This window comes from Leucopleurus acutus (assembly GCF_964270905.1).
Source record: "Leucopleurus acutus genome assembly, chromosome: X".
NCBI lineage: Eukaryota > Metazoa > Chordata > Mammalia > Artiodactyla > Delphinidae > Leucopleurus > Leucopleurus acutus.
In genome coordinates, this window is record NC_139148.1 from 51,826,505 (window position 1) to 51,840,996 (window position 14,492).

General features: G+C 42.9%; 1 protein-coding gene and 1 pseudogene across 2 annotated transcripts; one reads left to right on the forward strand and one right to left on the reverse strand.

The window, feature by feature from the left end:
* Positions 1-5,675: 5,675 nt before the first annotated feature.
* On the forward strand, positions 5,676-6,777 carry LOC309978565 (Y-box-binding protein 3-like; annotated as a pseudogene). Its single transcript has one exon. The product of its transcript is annotated as a Y-box-binding protein 3-like (transcript).
* A 5,547-nt stretch (positions 6,778-12,324) lies between these two features.
* On the reverse strand, positions 12,325-14,081 carry LOC309978211 (UPF0489 protein C5orf22-like). Its single transcript, XM_082864578.1, has one exon. The coding sequence runs from the start codon at positions 14,072-14,074 to the stop codon at positions 12,749-12,751; it is 1,326 nt and encodes a 441-aa protein (XP_082720704.1). The 5' UTR covers positions 14,075-14,081; the 3' UTR covers positions 12,325-12,748.
* Positions 14,082-14,492: the final 411 nt, after the last annotated feature.

Sequence of the window (14,492 nt, forward strand, 5' to 3'; positions counted from 1 at the left end):
TCACATTCTAGAGGGGTCACCTAAAAGGAAGACAACTATAATTCTTAAACTTCAACTCCAGCAAATAAAGGCCCCTAAACAAAACCAAAACCCTCCTATTTTCTGCTAGTATTGTAAAGAGCCAGGGCATTGGAGAAGACATTGTGACAAATTCAAGTGCTTCAGGCGCCTTCAGTTCTCCAACCAGCCTGTCCAACATCCAACTCTCAATGGAGGGGCTCTGAGGAACTACAGGGGCGCTTCCCAATTCTCCCTCTTAATAAGCTTGGGGAAACATGGCTCCAGATTGGCGATGACTGATATCCAGTTCTAATTGACACTGAAACCGCACTCTCGATGCTCAACCCCAACTACTATAAAGCAGCCTTGGAGCACTAAAACAGATCAAATAGTGGGATTGCGAATGAACCACAGAAGGTTTCTTTCTCTGAACCTACTTACTTTGTTTAGGCCCTTTGAGAAATACACACCCTTTTCTCCTTAGTTCCCCAGCTCCTATCCATTTATTAGGCTGAGGCTTTTTAGGAAAGCATTATGTCTTAGAATTTGAAAGTAGTTATCATAGCAGCCAACCAGGTGAATTAAGTGACCCTTTGACATCTTTAATTTGCTGTGGCTCTGATGGCACTAGAGATGATTCTGGAAACATTGATCATTTGTCCTTATTGAATCTGCTGCCACCCTTTGTATAGGCAAAATCTCAAACTGATATTGGCAAAATTCCATTAAGATTCATATAGATCCCTCAAAACCTCTCCCAAGAATTAATCAATACCCTATAAATAAAGAAGCCCTTCAAGTTATAAAGCCCATAATAGAAGATTATAAGGCTCAAGGGCTCATTGTCCCTTGTACTAGTCCCAGTAATACTCCTATTTTGCCAGTGAGAGATCCTCTGAGCAATAAACAACATTGTTATCCCTCAACACCCTGTTGTTCCTAACCCTCATACGCTACTAACATCCATTTCCACCAGAAGCAAGTTCCTTACCGTAATTGATTTATGCAGTGCATTCTTTAGTATTCCAGTTGACGAAGCTAGCCAACACCTATTTGCCTTCACCTGGGAAGAAAAGCAATTCACCTGGACAGTAATGCACCATGGTTTTAATGAGAGTTCCTCTTTTTTCTCACAAATCCTGAAGGCTGATCTGGCTGATATAAAGTTTTCTAGGGGTTCTACGTTGTTGCAATATGCGGATGATTTCCTTCTTTGCCCTCCTTTCCAATCCTCCTCACAAGAAGACAGCATCCCTTTGTTAAAGGCTGTATCCTCAAAAGGGCGCAAAATTGCCAAGGAAAAAATGCAGTTTTCCCAAACCCAGGTTCAATAATTAGGACATCTAATATCAGAACAAGGGCTACACCTAAATCCAGAGAGGCTTCATGGTGTCTTAAGTTTCCCAAAACGCAAAACTAAGCGCCAACTGAAAACTTTTGCTCAGCCTAGTTCGTTACTGCTGAAATTAGGTTCAAAAATCTCTCTTATGGGGCTTCCCTTGTGGTGCAGTTCTTGGGAGTCCGCCTGCCGATGCAGGGGACACACGTTTGTGCCTCGGTCCAGGAGGATCCCACCAGCCGCAGAGCGCCTGGGCCCGTGAGCCATGGCCTCTGGGCCTGCACGTCTGAAGCCTGTGTTCTGCAATGGGAGAGGCTGCGGCAATGAGAGTCCTGCATCCCCCCCTGCAAAAAAAAGTCTCTCTTATGGCCGAACTTCTGCAAGGTTTCCTAAAGAACAACAACACCGATCCACTTTTATAGGAAGAATCAGACGACGTAGCCTTAAAAGAGAGTTTGACAAACACACCTGCTCTTGGGCTTCCCAATGATCAGATTCCCTTTTACCTTTCTGTGTATGTAAAGGAAAGAAACATCCTTAGGGGTACTCACCACAAGACACAGGAGCCATCATCAACCCATAGGGTGTTATAGCCAGCAAATGGACCCTGTGGCATGGTGATACCTCCCTTGCCTTAGAGGCATTCCCACCACTGCCCATTTGATTAAGCCCACTGAGAAAAATCATGGGGGAGCCGCTTTAACCATTTTTGTACCTCATGAAGTAGAAGCCCTCCTGAATTCTCATCACACTCAACATCCCTTAGTCAGTTGCCTCACCTGCTATGAAGGCCTTTTGTTAACTGCTCCTCACATAACTCCTTTACACTCTAATGAGCTTAACCCTGCTACTCTTCTCCCCTCCATCACTGACAAAAGTCCCTCACAACTACTTAATGCTGACTTATCATGATGATCTGCAGGAAATTCCTTTGGGTAACACTAAATTCTCATGATTCTTTTAAAAATGTGACAGTGGCAAAAATATTGTGTTGGGTATGCTATCGCCACTCCTTTTTATATTGTTGAGGCAGCACCTTTACCTATGACTACTTCAGCCCACCAGGCTGTATTATACACTCTTGCAAAGGCTTGTACTTTAGCCAAGGGCAGAACTACCAATATTGATACTGGTATTAGATATGCTTTCAGGGTAGCTCATGAGTTTGGAATGTTGTAGAAATAACATGGCTTCCTTACTTCCAGCGGAAATAAAATTTAAAGTGGCCTCTCTGTTCAGGGATTATTGGATGAAATACATTTACCTGCCATTTTAGCTATTATCAAGATCCTGAGGCATTCTCAACTTGATGCTCTGGAAGCTAAGGGAAATCACTTTGCTGACATTTCCGCAAGGAATGCTGCCCTTAAAGTAATCGACAAGAGCCAAACCTCTTTGATGGTTCACAGGGATAGTTCCCCAAATGATAACTTAGAAAAACTGGCTAGAGAAGCCCAACATTTGGCCTCAGAAAAGGGAAACAAGATTGGAAATTCAACAATTGTTGGTTTGATAAAAAGTGAAAGCTCTGAGTCAGACAAAATAGCAGCACGGTTTTACAGGAGACTAAATTTCCCACTGCTAACCACTGTACATGCATTAAACTATTGGCCTACCGACAAAATGATAACATTTATGAATCAATATTGGTGGGGAAACATTAACAAGGGGGCAAAAAGTACCTACCTCATTAGATCCCAAGGTGTGAGACTTGCTTAGCCTTGGAAAATCCTGCCAAATTATTTCTTAAGAGGCCGTAAATGCATTCCTTTAGCAATGAGTTAAAGTTGCTGTTGTTTCCCATCCTCCAGTATTTGATGTTTTCATTTTGGGAGGAGGTTAGCAGTTCTAATAGGTGTGTAGTCCTGTTTTATTGTTTTCATTTGTAATTCCCTAATGGCATATGAAGTGTATCATGTTTGTGTTAACTTATTTATTATCTGTATATCTTGTTTGAATATACACTTGTCCCACTTGTCCAAAATACAACTCAGAGAAGACCGTCTGTACTGCTCCCGGCCATTTTAAACTGCCTAATGGGCCATTTAGGCTCTGGAAAAAGGATTCCATACACCTTCCTCCACCTTGTGGATATAAACATGTTTTAGTCATAATCTGTATGTTTTCACACTGGACTGAAGCCTCCACTTGCAGAAAGGCTACTGCCCCTTCTGTGGCTAAAGTCCTTTTGGAAAAGATTATCCCTAACTGGGGAATTCCCCGCAAACTTCATAATGATTGAGGCACCCATTTTACTGGTCAGGTACTTCAACCAGTCTGCACTGTTTGGCCAGTTTTACAGCACTTTCACTGCACTTACCAGTCCTCTGGTTTAGTCCAATGCACTAACGGCATTATTAAACCTCAGTTGGCAAAATTTGTAGAGGGCCTCTTATTACCTTGGCCAGAAGCATAGCCATTGGTCCTTCTGAATCTCAGAACCACCCCTTTTGGAACTCACAAACTCTCACCCTCTGAGAGAGTCACAGGATACTCACTTGGCTCCTGCCTCTTTTGAGCCACAACGGATAAAAGGAGAGATACTCTGATATTTCAAAGGCCTAATTGCTTCTATTATAAATAATCATGTTTTGATAGAGCAATCTTTTCACAGTGTGCTTTCAGGAGAGGAAGATACTAAGCATCACACCTTGCAACCTGGACATTTCATCTATTGGAAAAGACACTTCCAGAAGGAATCTCTTCAACCTTGCTAGGAAAGGCCCCTATCAGGTACTGCTAACAAACCCTTGTGCCACCAAGCTCCAGGGGATAGCCCCTTGAACTCACGTGACACACCTAAAGAAAGCACCAATCCTGAATGGACCTGCACGTCATCTGGTGATATGAAAGTAGAGGTTTTCTGAATTTGAAGCAGACAATATCTGATAAGACAGCTTTCCCAATATATCCAGATTAGGCCTGTTGGAAGTTTGTCTGCCAAACCCCTGATGGTGGCATAATGCTTCAGATGATCTCCTATGTGTATGATCTTGATAACACGAACTTTAGATAAAAAGTGCCTAACAGTTCTCCCTCCTGCCCCTCCTTGTTACTCTAATGTGACTTCAATAGGTTTCCAAACTGTGCACTTTCACTCTAACATGGGATAGTACACCAAGGAAAGGTCCTTCCTGACACTGAGGGACAAAAACCTGCTGAAACAGGAAATCAGACTTGATCAGTGATGCAGAGAAAGATCTTGATCAAAGGAGAGGAGTGTAAAAATTAATAAAGAGAAACTCCAATTAAAATAGAGTCGGGAGGCTAGAAGGGTGAGCTCTCACACCCTATGACGAGAACAGAGTCCAACAGGAAGAAGAAAGACTTCCGCTTCTTGCCTGGCAAGAGCTTGGCCAATGAGAGACCGTCATGACTCAGCCAATGAAAAGCCACCACACTTCCAACTCTCAGCTGCCAATGGACACTTTGTTTACTATAGCCTTCCTAACTTCCTCTTCCTCTCTTTGAAAGAGTTATCCTCTCCCTGTTGGGGGGATTTGCACGTGGCTCACCATGGTTGCAGACCCTGAATTGCAATTCATTTTTGATCCGGAATAAACCCATTTTTGTTGGGGCAATACCTGACAGTCTATTTGTTTTAGGTCAACACAATCTTAACACTAGTCTGGATAAACCTGCACGACTTTAGTGTCTTCTCAGTACTAGCATTCTAGCCCTGGCAGCCTTCTTTTGCTCTCCTGCCGGAAAACAAAAGCAAAACAAACAAACACCACAGCAGGCTTCTTTGACTGGGTCTTAATATCATGTGGTTGTCACTTTGCCTCAAGTTACACAAAATGCCTGACCCATATACAGGGCACACCACGGGCTGGAAGAGGACCACGGTTTTGTGAGAGAAGACTGAGAGAGAGTGCCCTTAGGAGGCTGTGAATCTCCCCAGCCAAGGAAGACGGATGGAAGTTGGGTCCTCTCCTCACATCCACTCAAGCAAGTAAGAGGGTGTTCAAGACCACTCCCTAGAGCTTCAAGTGTGCCGCCTCTCCACCAGAAACCATGAGGTACTGTGACATGCTGGCAGGAGCATGGGGAGGAGTGCATTTGCCCTACCTCCCAGCTCGAGCCCCATCTAGGAACGCCCCACCCCACCCCACAGTGAGACATCACCACAGTAGCCATTGTTTGGTCTGTGAACCCCTGCCCCAGGAGACCCCATAGGCATCTCCAAGAGTCTCAGAGTGAAGCCAGAGAGCCCTTGACCCTTACCCACTACCCTCTTGGAGAGGGTCCTGCCTCCAGCCCCTCCCCCACCTTCCAGCATAAGAGGGCCAAATTTCCCTCAGATTCTCTGAGAAAGGAGAGCAAGGAGGGCCTCATGAATGAGGCTGGAGAGGCCTCCCTCACGGAGGTGGCCGCTTCCTTCTCCCCTCAAGCCTCGCAGAAATACCTGGCATCCATGGGAGGCAGAGATCTGCCCTGAGCCCTAGGTGCTGGCAACCTCAGCGGGGATGTGATCCCCAAGGTTACCACGGTGGGCGCCATGGGAAAGGTGCCCAAGAAAGTCATACCTAAGTGGGTGCGAGGCTCCGTCAAGTTGTTGAATGTGAAGAACGGGTACGGTTTCATCAGTAGGCATGATACCCACGAAGGTGTGTTCGTTCAACAGATGACCATCCCCCAGAACAACCCTTGCAAGTTCGAACGCAGTGTGGGCAAAGCCGAGACTATCGAGTTCCACGTTGTGCAGGGCGAGCAGGGCACCGAGACCACTAACGTGAGCGGGCGCCCCAGTGGAGGGAAGCCGCTATGTTGCCCACAGCCCCTGCTTCCGCTGGGGATTCTCTATCCACGACCGAGCCCCGCCACCATACGGTCCCAAGGGTGCTGAGCACAACATTGACAAAGGCGAGGGCAGTGGCGAAGGCTTCACTGTGGCCCAGGGCCTGAGGCGCCATAGGCCTGGCAACCCCCAAGACCAAAGGCCACGGTGCTTCCCGCACTGCCTCAGATCCCCAGACTTGACCTGTCGCCCATCGATCCTGGCTACCACCGGCGGCCCACGGCCCGACCACCTGACAGGGTCCGCACAGAACACAAGGCCCCAGAGCCTGCCGTGATGGCATCAGGGCCCCAGCTACCTGCTAAGCCGCCCTAGGGACCTAGGCACCTCTCTTGGTCCAAGACCCTCACAAGGCATCCCTGCGGAGCTGGAGGCGGAGCACAGGGAGAGCCAGCACGACGCCTGCGGCGATCAGAGGCCTCCTCCAAGCTATGGATCCCGCCGCCCCAATAACCCGCGCCGCCGCCCACAGCAGGCGCCTGGCGTCCAGGGCCAGGATCTGGAGGGAAGAGAGGGCAAGATCAAGAAGAGCCCCAATGAAACACCTGCCTTTGTTGCTGTGGACAAGAAGAGCAGCGCCCCTGAGGAGGAGAACCCCCTGGTCGTGGATGCCCCCTCTGCCACCCGGGCCAAGTAATAGCTTGGCTCCCTCCCCCGGAACTCCCTGGCCTGGACTGCAGGTGATGTCCCCTTGAAGATATAATGCCCTTTGTTGCAATGCAGTCCAAACATCCACACTGACTGTCAGATTTGTGCCCTGAGAAAAATACATGCCCCTTCCCCAGGGGCTGGGGAAGGATAAATTACAAGACTTATGTATTTCTAAATTCCCTCATACCATCTGCCTTAGTAGTTTCTGTACACACACACACACACACACACACACACACACACACAGAGGCACACACACACCTCTGAATCTATTCCTTTTAAAGATCTGACCAGGACCACAGCTATTATTCTGTATCCCCAGGTGAATGAGTTTAAGTAATTTTAAAAATTATTTTTTATTTTTAACACAGAAATGAAGATTATCTGATATTGAAGATGTTCTGACATTGCTGTTATGATATTACTCACCTGAGTGGTCATTTTCTCAATAAAACATTTCATGTTGCTTTTATATGATATCACTGTTGTCTGAAATATTTTAAAGCCTACTAGCCCATAAGTGTATTGAGACTGTCCTTTCAATCTTTTTTTAGAATGAGTTTTAGCAAAGATCCTACATATTGTTCTCTTTACAAGCCATGAATTTAAGACTAATTCTGGACTCAAACATTGAATGTCTTGGGGTATTCTAAAAGATAAGAATACATGAAGATAGAAGTATCCCCATCTCTTTTATTTTCATCCTCTTCCCCTACCCTGGAATTTGAGCAATAAATCAGGAGGGTGGGCCCAACTACCCACATTACTTCATAGGTAGTACCCTATGAGGCAAAACGCAAAAAACTGAGTACATCACCATGACACGTAAGAAATGTGGCTCTCTGGAAACAGAATTTGCCTCACTGTGTGCTTTTTTTTTTCCTTTTAATGGATTTAATCTAACATCATTTAAGTATACAAAAGAAAATGGGCATGAGGGGCTGGAGGGGGGCGGTGGAAATGAGATATGCTGGTCAAGGGGTATGAACATTCAGTTGTAAGTTGAGTAAGTTCCGGGGAACTAATGTACAGCATGAAGACTATCGTTAACAATACTGTATTGTATACTTGAAAGTTGCTATAAGAGTAGAGCAGTAATGTTCTCACCATGACAACAACAACAAAATGCTAATTATGTGAGGTGAAAGATGTGTTAATTAACCTTATTGTGAGTAACATTTTACAATATATACCTGTGTAAAATTACCACATTGTACATCATAAACTTACACTATGTTATATGTCAGTTATATCTCAATAAATCTGGGGAGGAAACTTAAGGAAAAAAGAATAAATAAATAAATTAATTAATTAATTTAAAAAAAGAAAGTGAGCATGGAAGCAGGTATAATTTTTGTGGTGCATACATATGGAGATGAATAGAAACACCTAGTCTATAGATTTTATCTGTGCTTCCTGGTTGAGTTCATCCAGGGGGCCTGTGGAGGATTTCTGGAAGGCTTAGCAGGTGAGGTTCAGCCCATTTCAGGCCTTTCCCATCAAACAGAGAGGCTCTGACTGGGAATGTCATCCCCATACTGGTCTTTATTTGAACATATGTGGGGGCTGATGGATGGGAGGCAGGAGTTGGGTTTGGGGGTGGGGTGGGGAAAACGAGCAATCAATAAATTGGAAACCAACAGGGGTCTTTAAAGCCTCACTTTACAGATTAAGGAAATTGGAATATAAGTAGCAGGATCAAAATACTTTTCCCATTTAAATGTTGAGGCATTTTACACCACATTATAGGCTAGCATAAGGTATTTGGAGAGTCAGTATTCAGTCATTCGTTATGGCTAAATATCCTCAATCAATTCAAGTAGAAACAGTAGAGATTCCTCATTCAGAGAATATTTGAGTGCCCACTTGTGCCCGACACTGTCAGGCACTAGGAGTTGCACCATGATGAAGAAGATGGTCCTTTCTCTCAAGGAGCCCACGGCCTAGTGGAGAGTGAGACAAAACTGGCAATGGCTACACAATGGAGTGAGTGCTCTGGTGGAGTTAGCACAGGATGTGAGAGGAAACACAGGTGACCTAGATGGCGGCAGGGTTAGTTCCAGGCTAAAGGAACCACTACTTGGACACTTGAATTTAAAATTATATCTAGCAATCACCACAGAGCTCAGATTTGATAAAGTCATGTCACCATACAGCTAGAAGTTGTTCCTCCAGACTCCTAGCCCAGTGCACTTCCCACTATACCAGCTGACTTCTTCAGAGACTAGCAGAGTGCACCAAAAATCGCTAAGCATAAGAATTTATACTGACGCACAGCACCAAGAGAGAATGGGGGAAGATTTTAAATGAGACTAAACCTGCTATTATTAGGAAATAACGCAGATCTCTCCAGGGTGTCATTTTATGCCAAAGTAACAGGCATGGATATGGTGAGGGAAAATATCTCCTGTACATACAAGTTTGGGTTCACAGGCTTCTCCCTGCTGTGTGAGGTATATGCATCAGGAGACATTGGATTGGTCGGCCTGGCCATGGAGCATTCACTGTGGGAGAATGGAGGCCATAAAGGACCCAACTAAGGGATCTTGAATTATCCCTGCTCGCAAGGGTGCCTGACAGGATCCATTAAGTGGAGTTGACCTGGTGATTGCTGGCTGGGGGTGGAACGGGGGAGAACTGAAGGATACAGAGGCTGGTCACAGAAGTACGTATCTGGGGGTGAGTATATTTAACTGACAGCAGGAACTTTCTGCTGTTTCTCAGCTGCTCCAGTATTTAGTCATACTTAAGGCAACTCCAACAGCCCAACAGGAGCCAAAGTGTATCACCTAAGCACAACAGAGAGATGCCTGGGCTAAAAAACAAAAACAATAGCAAAAAGAAATATATCCTTTGTGCTAATCCTCTTTCCTCTCTTTCACTCCCACTTCATGTACCAGATATTACTTGGTTTTCTTGACTGAAAAATGTGAACTTAGCAGTTATCTTTGTTTGGGCCATTGAAAGGTGACATGTCCCATCCTAAAGCCTTCAATAATAGCACACGTCCTTAGATATCTTTGATTGGGAGACCAAGTTCCAGAGAATTTGGGTAGGAATGCATGAGAGCATCGTCCCAGAATCCCCAGTGTCCTATTTCAATTATTCAATTGAATGAAGGTAATTTGATAAGGATTGCATTGAATCTATAGTTTGCCGTGGGTATAATGGTCACTTTAAATATGAATAACAATATTGATTCTTCCAATCCAAGGGCATGGTATCTCTTTCCATCTGTTTGTGTCATCTTCAATTTCTTTCCTTAGCGTCTTTTAATTTTCGGAGTACAGGTCTTTTGCCTCCTCAGGTCGGTTTATTCCTAGGTATTTTATTCTTTCTGATGCAATGGTAAGCGATATTGTTTCTTTAATTTACCTTTCTGATAATTCCTTGTTAGTGTATAGAAATGCATCAGACTTCGTTATGTTAATTGTGTATCCTCTGTCTTTAGGATGTTCTGCGTATGCTATCATGTCATCTGCAAACAGGGACAGTGTTACTTCTTACTTTCCAATTTGGATTCCTCTTATTTCTTTTACTCCTCTGATTGCTGTGGCTGCACTCCCAAAACTGTGTTGAATTAAGTGGTGAGAGTGGGCATCCTTGTCTTGTTCCTGATCTTAGAGGGAATGCTTTCAGATTTTCACTGAGAAGTCTGATGTTACATGTGGGTTTGTCACATCTGGCCTTTATTATGTTGAGATATGTTCCATCTACACCCACTTTCAGGACAGCTTTCTTTTCTTTAATTGAAATATACTTGATTCACAATGTTGTGTTACTATCTGCTGTACAGCACAGTGAATCAGTTATACATATATACACTCTTTTTTAGATTTGTTTCACATATAGGTTATTACAGAGTATTGAGTAGAGTTCCCTATGGTATAGAGTAGGTCCTTAAAAATCATCTATTATATATATATATAATGTGTATATGTCAATTCCAGTCTCCCAATTTATCCCTCTCCCCCTTTCCCCCTGGTAAGTGTAAATGTGTTTTATACATCTGTAACTCTATTTCTGTTTTGTAAACAATCTCATTTGTACCATTATTTTAGATTCCATATAGCGGTATGATATTTGTCCTTATCTGTCTGACTTACTTCACTCATTATGACAATCTCTAAGTCCATCCATGTTGCTGCAAATGGCATTATTTCATTCGTTTTTATGGCTGAGTAGCATTCATTTGTATATATGCACAACATCTTCTTTATCCATTCCTTTGTTGCTGGACATTTAAGTTGCTTGCACGTTGTGGCTATTGTAAATATTGCTGCAATGAACATCTGGGTGCATGCATCCTTTTTTTTTTTTTTTTTTAATCTTTAAAACCTCAAAACACACCTTTTTATTTACTTTAGCTGATAAAATAACTTACTTATAAAAGTAACATCATTTACAGAACTCTAATAAATTTTTTCAAAATTAAAAAATAAACAATAGCACTATTTTGCATTCTGATTTTACAGGGAAATAAAGCTTTTTGGCACATAATGTTCTATCAAAAATGGAAAGCTGAATCAGTTTGCTTTGCTTTTCACAACAGAAATAAGCATTTACACTTATTAGCATTGGGAGATCAACTTAATGACAAGAAAAGTTTGCTAGAAAATAGAATCATTGGAAAAATAGGATCTGGTGCCACCTACTGAGTGGCAATGGCAATGTGACCTTGGGTATTAACCATCAAGTTAGGTAACACACTATAATTTTAGCTACATGCAACTGTATCCCTGTGGTCAAGGCTTAAAAGCTACATGCAAAAATGAAAACGACTGCTGTATTAGGAATGAGGATTGATGTATATTTTTTTCTTTAAATGCCACCTGACCTTTTAAAGGAAAGGAAACCAAGGAGGTGGCTAAAAATGATTACTGAACACGAGGAATACTGAAGAGAGGAAGACTTTGGCAAATTAAGTAAACGAAAAGTTCCATGATCAAGAGTGACTTAGGTACGGTCTCTTACTCATGGAGAGACTGGTGGAAGGCAGTTACGTCCTTGGGTATTTATGGTAGATCAGAATTAAGGACTTAACTTCTTTCCCCTACTATTTACAGAAAAAGCTGGTTTATTTGAAAAAAATATCAATCCAGACTGCCAATAAAGTGGCACTTAGGAACTATTGATATAATGGTAATTGACACCCATTCTGACCATCTGGAGGAACAAAAAATCCTGGAGGATTTTTCTGATTAGCAAAGAAAAGTTACTTTTTGTTTGGTTGAATTTACTCAAATAGACCCCCTCAATACCAACAATGCTGAGAGCATTTCGTAAGAGTTGGGCCACAATCCTAAGTCTTGGAAAGGTAGACTTCCTAGAACATTTTCATGGACTGGCAAGTTTTTTTATTATTATTATTATCATTATTTTGCTAGTAGCTTCTGAGAATGTTACCTTCCTGTAAGGCCAGGGTGCCCTGAGTACTAAGAGCATTCCTAAGACATGTCTGTGGTTTTCCTTTCCTTCATAACATGTCTCACAATCCATAATTTGCTTCTCAGCTGTCCACCAAGAGGGCAGGGGCCTTGTCTATTCTGTTTGTTACCATATAACCAGCACTTAATTATGTCTGGCACATGAATGTGCTCAAAAAATGTCAGTTGGGTGAGTGAATGAATAAATGAATAAATCTCATACAGTCCAACCAACCTAAGGGGAAGAGGGGAAAAGAGGAAAAAAACCCTCACAAAAGTGAAGATGACAGTGATGGACAGGAAGAAAGATGAGCATCAGTTCCATCAACTGCGGGTAGACTTGATGCCAAAAAAACCCTGCCATCATTCAACAACTGGTGATACCTGTTCGGAGATTCAAAATACCTGCAAGATTTTAAATGAAAGTTAATATTAAAACAAAGTGTTCTCTGGAAGATTCATTTGCAAACAAGTTAATGAAAACCCTGTTACTACATCAAGATGTTAATAGGAGCCTAGCGTTGTGATGTTTCAAGATGAAGTGGACTCTGCTGAATACACCAGGTGAACGTCTAGAGTCCCATAGAGGGAGCGTAGCACACTGATGACTTTTTCTTGAATGGTGTCAACTTGCTCAGAAGGACAGTAATCATCCAGACTTGACCTTGCAATTGTCACTACAGTAGGTTTTGGCAAATTTTTTAGAACGTAATACACAGATTGAATAAGATATTCAATTTCTTGTTCTGTGCTGACATGGTGAGGAAGTTCTGAATAATCACAGGTTAGACCAGCCTGGTGAACCATTTCATAGTCCGGCGCTTCCATCCGTTTTTTCAAACTTTGTACCAGTGGAACTAGTGATTCCATTCTAGGATATGAAGCCCATTTCTGTACAGTTTCTTCATCATCACCATCACACAAATCGGCAAAAGCAGCTTCTAAATCTTCTAATTGATGAATTCGAGTATCAACACAATCTACCAAATCTTCCTCTGTCAGGTTGGTACCAGGCTTTTTAAATTGGTACAGCTCTTTTAAGATTTTGTACTCCTGAGTGAACATTTCTTTGAAGGGATTCTTGACTGAAAAAAAATCTAAGTCAATATCTAAAACAAATGCATCCCCTTTCTCCAAAATTTTCAGGATTTCTCCAGTGCTGACTGAAGTGTGGCATTCTTGGCTTTCAGAAGAACATGAACATGATGGTTGTAGACAAGTTTGGTCTCTTCTCTGTGTCACTGAGTCATCTTCCAGTCCTTCTGAACAAGATTCACCATTAGTAGAGGCAGTGTTCTCTGCGTCCTCCAGTGCTAGCTTTGGCTTCTTAGCAGAAGACACTGTGTCATTTTCTTCTTGATTGTTACAGAGTTTATAAGGTTTCACCATAATTACATCCAATTGTAAAGGTTTTTGGTTCTCTAGCTGGTCTTCAGTTACATAAAGACCATCACTTAGAAAGTGATCTGTACTTGTAACCCTGATTGTTGTGGTCGAAGTGTCTTTGCCTACTAAAAAATTATGTCTGCCCTCTCTGATTTGCTGAGCCCATGTGGGATGAAGCCATATTACATGGGAAAAATGGCCAGCATAAACTGCAGGTATAATCCAATTCTCAATACTTAATTCTCCGAAAAGTGTTTCCTTATCAAATACAGTGTCAGCTGGCATATTCACAGGAATAAGGAGGTCTGGATGTGAATCAAAATGCACAAAACTTATATTACTTGCAGGAAGATGCTTTGAGCCAATGGCCCGGTATATAAAGGGCAGAACCTCCTGATGGTCTTCCACCACCCACACCGGGAGCTCATGGTAGCGCCGGAGCCGCGCGCACTCTCCAGTGAACTCGCTCATCTTCTCCCTCGGGACAGCGTCCCAGTGAGCTGGACTCAAAGAGGCTTGAGCTGCGACCCCCGCATGCATCCTTTTGAATTATGGTTTTCTCAGGATATATGCCCAGGAGTGGAATTGCTGATTCCATAGTAGCTCTCTTTTTAGTTTTTTAAGAAACCTCCATACAGTTTTCCATAGTGGCTGTACCAATTTATATTCCCACCAACAATGTAGAAGTGTTCCCTTTCCTCCACACCCTCTCCAGCATTTATTGTTTGCAGCTTTTTTATGAGCGCCAATCTGACTGGTGTGAGGTGATACCTCATTGTAGTTTTGATATGCAATTCTCTAATAATTAGTGTTGTTGAGCAACTTTTCATGTGCTTTTTGGCCATCTATATGTCTTCTTTCAAGAAAGGTCCTTTTAGAACTTCCACCC